At 52.5% G+C, this 13,196-nt stretch overlaps 1 protein-coding gene across 1 annotated transcript in view; it reads left to right on the top strand.

Moving 5' to 3' along the window:
* The first annotated feature begins 1,336 nt into the window (after positions 1–1,336).
* The window catches only part of LOC123640082 (C3 and PZP-like alpha-2-macroglobulin domain-containing protein 8), an 88,744-nt gene continuing 76,884 nt past the window's right edge, over positions 1,337–13,196 (top strand). The window contains 5 exon segments of the mRNA XM_045554465.1: positions 1,337–1,437; positions 4,504–4,655; positions 6,310–6,332; positions 11,503–11,668; positions 11,752–11,804. Coding sequence (XP_045410421.1) covers positions 1,337–1,437; positions 4,504–4,655; positions 6,310–6,332; positions 11,503–11,668; positions 11,752–11,804 — 495 coding nt within the window.

Genomic DNA, 13,196 nt, shown 5'->3' with positions numbered 1-13,196 from the left:
TGGAATTGGCTTGTGTAGGAGCAAGGGTTGGTTGCAGGCACTATGCAGGGCAAACGCTGAGTATAAGGGGCTCGGTGCTCCCTGGGTGTCAGTGCTTGGCCCAAAGCCTGTGGAGAGGGCCCAGAGGCACCCAGAGGACCCCCATACCTAGGAGCGGGGACGGGGCCAGGGAAGCGTCTCTCCAGTCTCCTGGAAGCATCTGAGCCGGCCGGTGAAGGAGGTTCACAGAGCGAAGTGAGAATTTAAGCAAAAGCAGGCAGTGGGGTGGAGACAGGGTGTCAAAGGAGCTAGGCTGAGGTCAGGACCAGCAAAGCCAGAGTTTGGACTTGGTCTCAATAAACAGGGAGTCCTGAGGATTTGGGGTAGCACCAGAGTTTTAGGACAGTAGCTGGTGGCTGGGGAGAGGGGTGGGGGGTAGGGAACCTAAGTTCCTGCTAGAGGGACCTAGGACAGGAGGATCATGGATGAGGTGGAGACACATGGAGGGCAGAAAGAAAGGGGGTGCCACCCAGCCCCCTGCATGCTGGAGGGGAAGGGGGACCCTGAGGCCCAGAGGGGGAGGGGAGGGGTCTGACCGATTTGTGGATGGTGAGGGTGGGGAGAGGGGACAAGTGAGGACAGTCTGGGGCCTGGAGCAGCTGCAGGTCTGGAAGGTCTGACTGACCCCCGGCTAGACTCAGTTTCCCCAAAGGGTCCTCCACTCCTTGGCCGTGCGTACTTCCCTGGGTGCCAGGTCCAGTCCAGGGCCCCGGGTCGCAGCGGGCCTTGCAGGGTCAGGGGTGAAGCCTGTGCGGAGACTCAGAGTATCCCGGGACTGGACGGGGATGAGGCGGGACCGGGGAGGGGGGCCCCTCCGAGGAGGGGGCAGTGCAGGGGGTCAGCCAGGCAGGGAGGAGAGGGAGAGGGGGAGGGGAGGAGTCAGAAAGGGAAGGGTGGGGGTGATGCAGGGCGGGGTGGGTGGGAGGCAGGAATACGGGGGTGGGGAGTCTGGGGGGAGTATGTGGCAGGGATGGGAGGGGTCCCAGCTGGTGCGCTGCAGGTCCGGGAAGGGGGTGACACGGGAGGTGGGCGGGGCCGGCGTCCAGGGGCGTGTCCAATAGGGGGCGCGCGGGGCGGGCCCGGGGACTAGGCGGGTCCGGGGAGGGGGCTAGCCGGGGGCTGCCCCAGCCCGGCCGAGCGCGGAGCGGGGGCGTATGGCGCGGGGCGCACGGCTCGGGGGCTGCGAACAAAGGGCCCCCGGCGGTGGCAGCGCGGGCCGTCTGCGCTCCGACCCCGGCCCTGGCTCGGCCCGGGCCCGGCCCCCTTCCTGGGCGCGGCGCCCCCACGGAGCCGAAAAATGAAAGGCGCCCTGCTCGGGCCGCTGCTCCGGCTCCTGCTCCTGCTGCTGTCGCCGCTGTCGCTGCGGGATGGCGTGCGCGCCGCGCAGCCCCAGGCCCCGTGAGTATCCCCGGGCGGCGGAGGAGGTTGGTCGCCTTCCGGGGTGGGGGTCGCGAGGACTGGCTCAGAGAGTTACGGCGACCTGTGGAAGGCCCCACAGTTTCCGCGCTGGGGGGGAAGTGCAGTCTTGTACCCGAATCGTACTGGGGAGGGGGCGCCCGAAGTGGACCCGTGGAGGCACAAAGACTCCCGAAAGCTAAAGACTGGGAGACCAGCCACGCCCCTCCCACTTCGCCCCCTTCGTGTGACGGGGCTGTCATCTTGGATGGTGATTTCCAGTTGTCCAAGGCGTGGAGGTAGGAGGGCGCGTCTTAGCAGAGACATGGGAGGGGTGTCCTGCTGTGCCTTGCCCTTGGGGGGGCCTGGTGGGGGGCGGGAAGGAAGTGTTTGTTTTGCTTACACATTTTTCTGGAGGTTTGCTTAGAGCTTCTGGTGGGTGGACACAGGGAGGCGGTGAATCCACTAGCTGCTGGGGACAGTTTCCCATTAGTTGGCTCGTAGGGCATATTTCCAGACCTGCTAAGTTTGGGTAAGTCCTGCGTGGCTGTGGGTTCAGGGGGGCTGCCCAGGCCGCACAAGCCCAGCCTTTGAGTCTAGCTGGGTGTTCAGGAGGTGGCTGGTTCAAGTAGCCCTTGTTTAGGAATTTCCAGAAAACAGGTAAGCAGTGAGACGAGGTGGACGTCGTCTTTTCCAGCTTGCTCCTTTCTGGTCACAGTTGGAAAAGTAAGACAACATGCTGTGCTCTGAGCATTGAGATTTCCCTCGAGCTCGGCTTTGTGAGGCTATGTGGGAGGCTATGTGGCATCGGAACCTTGCAAAGTTTTGTCCTGAGGCTTCTTGCAAAATTGCATCTCTTAGAATAGAATAGGCAGTTTTTGTCTCCCTGAGGACATTCGGCAATGTCTGGAGGCATTTTTGGTTGTCACAGCTAGAGGAAAGCAGTGCTGCTGGAATCTCCTGGGTGCAGGCCAGGGGTGCTGAAAGAGAAGTCCCCAAATGACTGACTGGCTTCAGGATTAGCTGGCCTTTTGGCCAGACCATGATCTTCCGCACCCCCCAGCCCAAAGGATCCTATCTTAGGAACAGCCACGGATACCCACTTGTGACCCGAGGAATTTTCGTATGAGGAATTCCTGACCCCAGAAAGCAGCATGGATTTGCATACTGTTGAAAGAGCAGTTCTGTCGACACTTAACCAAACATACTTTCCCCAATCTAGAACCTTCTGAGACCAGCAGGGTGAGAAGATGCCAGTGTCAGCCCAGATGCTGGGGGATGGAGGGGGGTCAGGTGTGATAGCGAATGGCTAGTGTTCATCCCAACAGCTGCAAACAGCTGCGACTTCTGAACAGCAGGGATGGTCAATTTGGTTACATCAGGTTCTCTGGGCAGTTGGAGGAAGACGCTAACCCAGATTTTGGGTTAGGACTCTAGAAGGTGACCAGGGAAAATGAACATGTAGATGGCGTATTTCTCAGACGCTCTTCCACACTCAGCACGTGTATTCGTGACACCCATCTAAGCTCTAGGGGTTAGAGAGAAAGAGTATGTCCCTTCTAAAGGAGGCCACATTCCCGTGCTGGAGTGGAATAGGGCACCTATGAACCTAGGGTCATTCTGTGCCCTGGTCAGTGCAGGAGTTAGATAGTACACAACATGTACCTAGAGTCTTGTAAGCTCCAGTTGGTCCTGGACTTGGACAGTCCACAGATGATCCCAGGGGACTGTGCCTCGTGGTTGTTCAAACTGAATGGAGCACAGTGTAATCCCAGGGTCAGTGTACACTGTGGCCAGTGCTATGGCCAGGCAACACACAACACAAACCCATTGTGTCTTTTGAAACACAAAGTGTTTAATGATGTTTTCATGAAGTCCAGTTTATGAGTAATTTCTTTTATGGATCATGCTTTTGGTTTCTTGTCCAAGCAATTTTTGCCTAACCTATGCTCACAAAGACCTATATTTTCTTCTAGTACTTCTACAGTTTTACATTTAGTTCTGTGACCCACTTTGAGTTAATCTTAGTGTATGTCGTGATGTAAGGGTCAAATTCATCTTTTTGCATGGGGATGCCATATTGTCCCAGAGGTGATTTTGAGGAAATAGAAATCTCTCCTAATCTCATTGCCCTGTCCAGTGTTTCCCTTTACCCTCCTTTCTTCTGGTGTCCATTGTTCTGCATGGTTGGGTTTGAGTGCCTTTTTCTTGCTGGTGCTGTTGGCACTTGCCAGCTCATTGTAAATATTTCATGAGGTTACAGAGATTTTGTAATTTTCCTTGGGAGTCTAGGGGAGGCAGGACCTCTCCTACCTGGCTATGATCTGGTACGTGTTCCTTGTTCTTCTAAAACATCAGCTTCCTATCGGGAAAGTGAGATAGCAACACTTCCTTCCCAGAAGTGTCTGCACGGTCAATCAGAGGATTTTCAGAAAGAGAGGGCTGTTTTGATTCCATTGTTCCCAGAGCTTTTCTCATCTGGGGCTGTCTAGTTTGTTTCCAGGGTTTGTTCTGAAAGTTAATGCTGCAGCAAAGCCCCTTGTTCCTTTCCCCTGGGCTGTGGTCTGGGCTGGCTGAGTTAGCATTCTGGTCTCTCAATGATTAGGTCTTGACTTGACTTCTCCAGGGCTTATGTTCTGATTCTGTAAGTGGGACTCGTGTTAGCACTTCCCACAAGGTGGCTGTGAGAATCAAGTAGCATCCTGCTGGTTACCTGGCTTATAGAGGAGACTATTTCAGACAGTGGGCATGGCATGTGCAAAGGTCCTGGGGCAGAAGGAAGTGGCTGAGAAAAGAGACTGGAGGCCAGAGTACAGAGAGTACGGGGTGTGTGTGATGCTGGGTAAGTCCAGTGAGGCCAGATTCTTATCCAGCATGGGACTTCAGAGGTGAATAAGCCAATTTCAGGCCTCAAAGACTGTTGGGGAACAAAGACATACAGAGCAATAGTGCCAGCCAGGTATGGTCAGGAAAAGGCGGGAGTCTGCCTGGGGAGTGCCCTGACCCAGCCAGGGTGGCGGTGAGGCCAGAGGTGGGTCAAACCTTCACTTCAGTTCTCATTTCCTGCAGGGGCTATTTGATTGCCGCTCCCTCTGTCTTCCGCTCGGGAGTGGAGGAAGTCATCAGCGTGACCATCTTTAACTCCCCAAGGGAAGTCACGGTCCAGGCTCAGCTGGTGGCCCAGGGTGAGGCAGTGGCGCAGAGCCAGGGAGCCATCCTGGGTAGGTCCCTTGGGTGCCTGACCAAGGCTTCCTCTCCCATTGCAAAGTGGAGCCATTTGCTAGCCTTTAGGGCTGGGGGCAGTGTGGGCTTTGCTTTGTTTCCTTTCTGCCTCACATCCCCAGACGGAGAGAGGGAGGGCAGGTTGCATTCTCCCCATTTTACAGATGGAAAGAGTAAGGCCCTGCCTTGTCTTGGAAGCCAGCATACATTGTTCTTTGGCAGCACTGATTCTGTGGGTGCAGATCTGGACAGAGTCGGGGCTCCCTTCTGTGCCAGCTTTGGGCAGAGGTAGAGCTGGGGGCCTGGCAGGGATCTCGTGACCACTTCAGACCTTTTGTTGGGTTTCCAGGACCCTTGTGCCATCAGACCCTCACCTGGGCTCACAGGTCTTTTCACTGAGTGGACTCAGGCCCTCAGCCAGTTTCTCCCCCTCTCTCCTTGCTCAAACATGGATAACAACAGTGTCAACCTCCTGCGCAAAGGTGGTGAGTGCAGGGACCTGCCTGCAGGAGCTGGAGTCTCGCAGGGCAGGCAGACTCATTCCCCATGCAGAGCCTGACGCAGCTGTGGGAGACACAGAGAGATGATGTCGGGGGCTCCAAGGCCAGCGAGGCAGCACCTGGGGACAGTGGGAGTCGTGGTCAGAGGAAGTGAGATTGGGGAAACTAGAAGAAGGACTACCTAGATGAAGTCCTCCTAGAACCTTCTAGAAGTCCTTCTAGTCCTAGAAGAAGTGGGCAGTCCTGATCAGTGGCTAGCCAACTAAAACCCAGCTCAGGTTAGCTTCAGTAACAGAGAGTTTATGGTCTCTCATAACTAGAAGGAAAATCCCTGGCATTGCTGGCTAGCTTCTTGTCCTACATCCTCATGGAGTCTGTGTTTCCCCCAAAGATCAGAGGGAGTGCCAGCTTCCCAGGACTACTGGATAAAGTCCCAGGATTCCCTCTGGTTGGCCCATCTTGGGTCATGTGATCAACCCTTAGCCAATCATTATGACCAGAAGGGATTGCCTATGCAGATTGGCACAGAGCCCCAAGAGAGGGGAGTGGAGACTTTCCAAAGCCACATGGACTGGGAACTGGGCAGGTAGCTCCCCCATGGTAACTGAGGTCCTGTTAGCAGGAGATGGGGGAATGGATGCTGGGAGGCTAAAACAGTAGGTGCCTAATTGAGTCCTGGAGGCCAGAAAACCCAGGACAGGTTTTGGAACCACAAATGACCCAGGGTGGGTAGCAGAGTGAGGTGATAGGAGACCAATCAGGTTCAATGGGCTGAGGTCCACTGGGGACCTCTGTTTCCTCTTCTTTCTCTCCACTCTTCTTCTTGTTCCTCTACCCTGGTGTTTTCCCTTTACTCTCCTCACAGCTTACTTTGGGTAGGGGCCAGGGGTGAAGTCAATTAAGTACATAGGCAGGCCAACTTTCCCCCGAATAGCTCAGCTCTGTGCGTCCCCTCCAGCCTTCAGCTCTCACCAGCTTGGAGGAAACCTCTTGCTTCTGCCAATCCCAGCCAGGCCAGCCTGACCCAGGGTGCGTCTGTCCACAGAAGAACCCCTCTGGGTTGAGAAAGTTTCTGTTTGTAAGGCCGCAGCTTGGGGAGGCAGGAAAGCATGGCTCCTGATTTAACCCTTTTTCATTTTATTTTCATTTTTAGATAAAGGGACAATCAAACTCAAGGTAAGCTGTGAATTTTTTAAATCATAAACCCTGCCTCGAAAATAAAGAATTGGAATTGGAAGGGAACAGGAGACATTGTGTGTGTTGCGAGAAAAATCATCAATGGTGATGTAAGAAACGAATAATGAAATTTAGAAAAGGCAAAATCCTCCCATAGTCGCCTTTTCTTACTTTTCACTTTGTATGTTTCCCACAAAGCCTTGTACATATATTTTCTTTCATAGTTTCAATTAAAGGGTACATACCGTGGTGTTTCCTGCTATTTTCTCTCAACATGTTGCCGTAAATGTACTTCCCTGTTTCTAAGTCTCTGTCATTGTGGTTTGCATCTTATTATAAACAACACCCTGTTGTGCCTCTCTTGTATACTCATTTACTAACCTCTATCTTGTCTAGGTTAGATTTTTTTTTAGATTATTTTCAGGGTTTTGATACTATAATCCAAAAGTTGCCAGCATCTTTGTGCATAAAGCTGCATTAGCATCTTGGATGCTTTCTTTAGCCCAAACACCCTGAAAGATTTGCAGGTTAGGATCCAGGCCTCTCTCTGGGTCTCGCTATGTCTTAGAGCTGGGGTCCCCAAGCCCTGGGGACCTATGGTGAGTTGTATAATTGTTTCATTACATATTGCAATGTAATAATAATAGAAATAAAATGCACAATACATGGAATGCGCTTGAGTCATCCTGAAACCATCCCCCTTCCCAGTCCGTGGAAAAATTGTCTTCCATGAAAACAGTTCCTGGTGCCAAAAAGGTTGGGGACTGCTGCCTTAGGAGACACAGCAGTACCCGTTCATGGCACCACCTGCAATATATTCGGGACCAAATTTCCCCATGTCCTCTTAGAATTGAATAGTGTTGTTTTTAAATTATTTCACATACCAAACTGCACTGCAAGGAATTCTCTGACATGGGTTTTTCAACTGGAGTCCTTAGATTTCAGGGGATTTTGAAGCCTTGAAATTGCAGGCATTTTGGGAGGTTAGCTGTTCCTTAAGTTTTACCAGATGCTCCAAGGAGTCCCTGACAAATGGGCACAGTTGAGAATCATTCTAAATTATAATGTGCCCACCCACAGCGATCAGAAGGGAGGCTGAGACGGTTCCTCTTCCACGGGGTGTGTCATTAGTGTCTAATTGCTGTGGGGCCTTATGTTCGATGATAGAATCCTTCCCCGAAGGTAAAGGTAGCAGTTTGCACCTGTGGGTAGTTTTGTCCCCCGTGGGACATTTGGTAATGTCTGGAGACATTTTTTCATCGTCACATCTGAAGGAGGAGGGGGCTGCTATTGGCACTTGTCAGGTCAAAGGACAGGTATGCTGCCAAACATCCTAGGATGCACAGGCTGCCCCACAGCAAAGAATGGTCCGGCCCCAAATGTCACCAGTGCCGAGTTTGAGACACTCTGCAGAACCATGGTGTGGGCATTGGGCGAAAGCCACGCTGCTCTTACGTGCGCAGAATCCCCCTCCCCACCCCCAGACGTGCCTGCCCTGGGGACTCGTCTGCGGACATGACAGTTTCGGGACACACAGTTTGCAAGCCAGTGCTGTGGGCACCCAGCACATTGGCATTGGCTGCCACGGGAAGGCCCTACCCAATCCTTGGCCTTCTCACCTGTGTGCTGAGGATGCAGCTTAGATGCTCTTGGTGGAACTTTCTAGAGAAAGTGTCCCTAAAACCTTGTGACACTTGCTTTATTCTGATGTTTCATACTTCACCCATGCCTCTGTGTAACAAATGTCTCTTAAGCATCTATTAAGTCCTGAACATGAAGCTGGACAGGTTCCCTGCTCTCTCAGCTACTGGCCTTGTTGGTGGCAGGCAAGGGCGTGGATCAGACAGTTGACACCCAATGACATCAGTAGGATCACCTCATAGAATAGAAAGTTCAATAAAAAATTCAATTTTATTTTAAAATATACTGGAGAAAGGCAGGGAGGTGTATAGGGCTACATTTTATACGGCAGGGAGAGCCCCTCTGAGGAGGTGACATTTGAGCTGAGCCCAGGAGGAGCCACCCTGCAGGATCTGTGGGAAAGGCATTCCAGGCAGAGGGAAGAGCCAGTGCAAAGGTCCTGGGGCAGGAAGGAGGAAACAAGAGGCAGTAGCCCATGGCCTGGAGCAGAGTGAACCACATGCTCTCTTGTAACCCATGCGAGGGAGATTTTCCCATCTTTGCAATCAGTCTCGCGAGGATTCCTCTGCTCCGGAGGCTATCCAGTTTGGACAGCAATAATGACACCTTGTTGCCACCATCCATGGGTGTCTAACCATGCACCAGGTGTTTTATACTCATGATTAACTCTCCTCACAGTAGACATCCTCACCGCTTTACAGCAGAGGAAACGGAAGCTCAGAGGGTCAGGCCAATCAGGTTGCTTCTCTCACAGACACAGTTGAAGGGCGACGTCCCCCTGCCACGGGTCTGAGTCTCAGGGAGAGCATGAGGCCTTCTGGGGACTGGGGTGGTGCCTGAGGCCAGGCTTCTGGCTGTTTGCTCTCCTGGGCACACATCCGAGGGATGCGATGGGTCAGTGGGCTGCATCCTGGGCTTTTAGGAGGGCAGAGAAGGGTCCTTTAAGGTGGGACACACATCCAGAGCCCGGGGGTGTCCTGGCCTGGCGGGGCGCGGCGCTGGGTAAAGCCAGCTGCCTCTGGATGTTCATGGGGGTCAGGGGACAGGCCTGCGGTGGAACTGGACACTCCACAGGGTCCTCCCCAAGGGGGGGCCTGCCCCAGGAGCCTCTTCCCTCAGCCCTGTCCCCCTTCACCTGCCATCTCAGCCTCCAGCGGTGCCAGCCTTTCCTGGCCACCTCCCTAATGGCCTCGCAGGGCACCTTTCCCCTGCGTGGGTCTCAGCCCCCAAGCCTTTGGTTGTCCTCCATGTTAAACAAGTGAACTTGCATCCCTGAGATTGGGTATGAGGGGGAGCGGAATCTGCTTAGTCTAGAATATTCCAGAAAGACCTCTGGGAGCAGGCAGGTGCAGGACCAGGTAGGACCACTGCTTTGAGCTGAGGGGACTTGGTTGCAACGGTGGCTCTGCAGCCTTCCTGACCTGGAGCGAGTCACTTCCTGTTCCCAAAGGCCACGTGTGATTCAGGCCCGGTACTTCCGAGCACCCTGGGTGGGAGTTGTCTTGTCACCCTGTCCCCAGACTTGGATGGGGGCTCTGAAGTGCTCTGAAGTGCTTGGGCACCTGATGGGAGGGAGCTGCAGCTACGCTGAGCTCCAGACTTGGAGCTGCACTTCCTCTTGTGAACAGGGACCCGTTCTGTCCCTACACAGAAGGAAAGAAGGCAGGAGAACCTCAAAGCCAGGCCCGGCCCACTGAGGGTCCTTCCTGCCTTCTTTCCCTGTGGGAGCAGGAAAGCTCTTCTGGGGGCTGCGGTTTGTGGTCTGCCCCCCTTTCTGTCCTCAGGGGAAGTCTCCTGTTCCCCCAGCCTCTCTGTCCTTCTAACATGCAGTCCCCACCCCTGCAAATTTCCCTGCTGCCCACACATGCCTTGCCCCTGGGTGGTTGGGACTTTTTCCTCCTTATTCAGCCTCAGGCCAATGCTGAGAGGTTTCTAGAAACAGAAGCAGCTGAGGGTTTTCTGTTTGGAGCAGGGAGTGAGGTTGGTTGGTTCTGAAAAGAAACTCACAGGCTCCAGAAGGCTGGTCCTAAAGGCAGCAGGCAGGGCTGGTCCTCTATACTGTTCTGAGCAGACAGGAGGGGCGTGGCAGGAGAGAAGGTGGGGACTGACCTTGAGCCAGAGATTTGGGGCTGACCCTGTGTGGTCGCAGGGATGGGGGTCCTGGCACCACCCTGGCCTCACCTGTGCAATGGACACGATGGTGCAAAGTGCCATGAGATGTCATGTAATTCGGCAGGACGCATCATGCAGCCATTCACTGTGACGGTGACCAGGGTCCCTTCCACCCCTCGGGGGACCACACCAGTGGATGGTGGCAAAGGAGCCCTCAGAAGGGGCACACCCCACGTTTGAGTGGTTTTAGGAGTGGGGGGTACACATGGGTCTCCATGTGAGCTGCAGACAGATGATGTCCACCCACCAGGGGCCCAGGGACGGCCAGAACGTAGTAGCTGTCACCACATGTGTGTCACACCGAGGGAGGCGTGACTTTTGTTTGCTTTAAGCACGAATGGAGCCTTTATAGACAGAGTATGACTTAATTGCAGAACTGGGGTGTTCTGCTCATCGCTTAGAAAGACAAGAGGGAATTGTGTAGGGTGGGCTCCGCCCCCTGAGGAATGGAAATTTTGTCCTAGCAAAGTGTCCACTCCAGGGCAGACCCTTAAGTCTCTGTAGTGCTTTTTTTCTTGTTTTTGTTTTTTCCATCTATGTGGGAAAAAAATTATAACCATTTTAATCATTTTAAAATGTACAATTTTAACCATTTTAACATGTACAATTCAGTGGCATTCAGTACATTCACAAGGTTGTGCAACCACTACCTCTATCTAGTTCCAGAATGCTCTATCACCCCAAAAGGAAACCCTGTCCCCATTAGCAGTCACTCCCAACTCCTCCTCCCCCAGCCCTGCAACCTCTAATCTGTCGCTGTGGATTTGGCTGTTCTGAACATTTCATAGCAATGGAGGCACACACTGTGTGTGTGCCATGTTTTTAGAGCAAGGTAACATGTCTGTATGTGATATATGTACATATACATATGTACACACACATAAAAATGTGCATATGTACATGAGGGCCCTGGGTTCTCAGTCCCCTGTTCATAGGCTGTGAAGTCACTTGGCAAGGTGAGAGACAGCTCTGACTGGACAGGGCTAATGAGTGAAAATAGCTTTGCAACTTTGTAGTGTTGGCAGAGGAGACTCTGTCACTGTAGCTGGGCTGGCATTTCCTAGGCTTAGCACTGTTGGTATTTGGGGATGGGTCATTGTTTGCCATGGGGGTGTCGTGTGCACTGTAGGATGTTGGGCAGCATCCCTAGCCTCCACTCACTAGATGACAGTAGCATCTCCCACTCCCAGTAGATATGACACCCAGAAACATCTCCCAAAACTCCCAAGTGTCCCCTGGAGGGGCACAGTCACCCCCAGGCTAGCACTTCCATTGGAGACTTCCAAACTACTTTCCCAACATCTTGGCCCCTGGCAGGGTAACACCTTTGTCCCAAAGCTCTGGTCTCTGCCTGCAGGTGCCCAGGGGCCTCCGTGGCCAGGCGCTCCTGAAGGTGTGGGGTCTCAGCCAGTGGGCAGAGGAGGGTCCCCTCTTCCACAACCAGACCTCGGTGACAGTGGATGGCCGGGGCACCTCTGTGTTCATCCAGATGGACAAGCCGGTGTACAGGCCCCAGGACCGAGGTGGGTGGCTGGAGCAGGCCAGTGCGGGCTGGGTGAGGCTGGCCATGGTCTGCAGGTGCCGCACGCCTCTCTTTTTCTTCTAGTGCTTGTACACATCTTCATCGTCTCCCCAGACCTGAGGCCCGTCAACGAGAAGGTGAGATCGGCTTCTAAAACCGTGTGCCTGGAGCACACCCACCTGGGACCATTGGGCCAGGGCCACCATCAGCAACCCCTGCACCTTTTATTTTCTGCCCTCCTCCTGAGGCTCTGTGCCCCTTGAAGGAAGGAGCCTCTGGGGGTGTCTTTGTGACAGAGGGAGGCTGGTGGGTGCTCCCGGCTTACTCCTCCTTAGCCAGGAAGCGCTGGTGACCTTGGAGGGCTTTCAGTGGCTATGGAGTAGCATTTAAATCCTAACTGCCAGGCATTTATTCAACCTTTATTAGAAAGAAAACATAACTGCTACATCAAATCCATCATTTTTGCTTCAGAATAATAAATACATTCTCACAAAAAGGGCACAGGTCTTCTTTTAACTTTTTATTTGGAAATAACGTCAAACTTACAGACCTGTTGGAAGACCAGCACAGAGAACTCTGTGGCCAGGTGGATTTCGTAGCAACTACTCAGATCTACTATTGTCACACAAAAGCAGCCATAGACAGTATGTAAATGAATGGACACGGCTGGGTGTCAATAAAGCTTTATTTACAAAAAGAGGCAGAGGGCCAGGTTGGCTGAGGGCTATAATTTGCCAACCCCTGACCTGGAGCAATAGTTCTTGAACTTGAGTGTTCGTCAGAACCACCCGATAGGTTTGTTCACACACAGATTGCTGGGCCTACTCCAGAGTTCTACATTTCTGCATTCCCAGTTGCTGCTGGTGTGAGGAACACACTTTGAGAACCACGGGTGTAGATTCACTAATTACAAATCTACAAATGTAGCAAAACCTACATTTTGTACATTTATGTCCCCTCCCCCTCTGTGTACATATATGTATATATACACAAATATATATGTATTTATGTATTTAGTATACTTATATATATATATACACACATATACTTATAAAATTATTTTAATGAGTCATTTAAGAATAATTTACAGATATTATGTCTTTTTACCCCTGAATGCTTTTGCCTGTGTCCTTTAAGAAAAAGACTTTCTCTTACATGAGAAATCATCACATTTAAGAATTTTGACATCGATACAGAAATGTTATCTGTTAATAATATAAAATACATGTTGTTCCAATAATATTATTTATAGCATGTTTCTTTGCTGGTCCCGGATCTAATCCTGGATAATTTCTTGCATTTGATCATCACGTCTCTTGGTCTCCTTTAATTCGAATCACTTCCTCACTGCCTTTCTGTGTCTCTCACGACTAACATCTTGGGAGAGTCCAGGCAGTTGTCTTACAGAGTGTCCCGCATTTGGCAGGCCTGCTGCTTCCTTGTGGCCAGGCTCAGGTTGTGCACCTTGGCAGGAGCCACAGAAGCAAAGCTGGCTCGTCCCTGGTGCCTCATATGGGGAGGCACCTGAC

This window comes from Lemur catta, chromosome 1 (genome assembly GCF_020740605.2).
Source record: "Lemur catta isolate mLemCat1 chromosome 1, mLemCat1.pri, whole genome shotgun sequence".
Classification (NCBI taxonomy): Eukaryota; Metazoa; Chordata; class Mammalia; order Primates; family Lemuridae; genus Lemur; species Lemur catta.
Note: the sequence above shows the minus strand (reverse complement) of the source record. Positions and strands in the feature narration are given on the sequence as shown.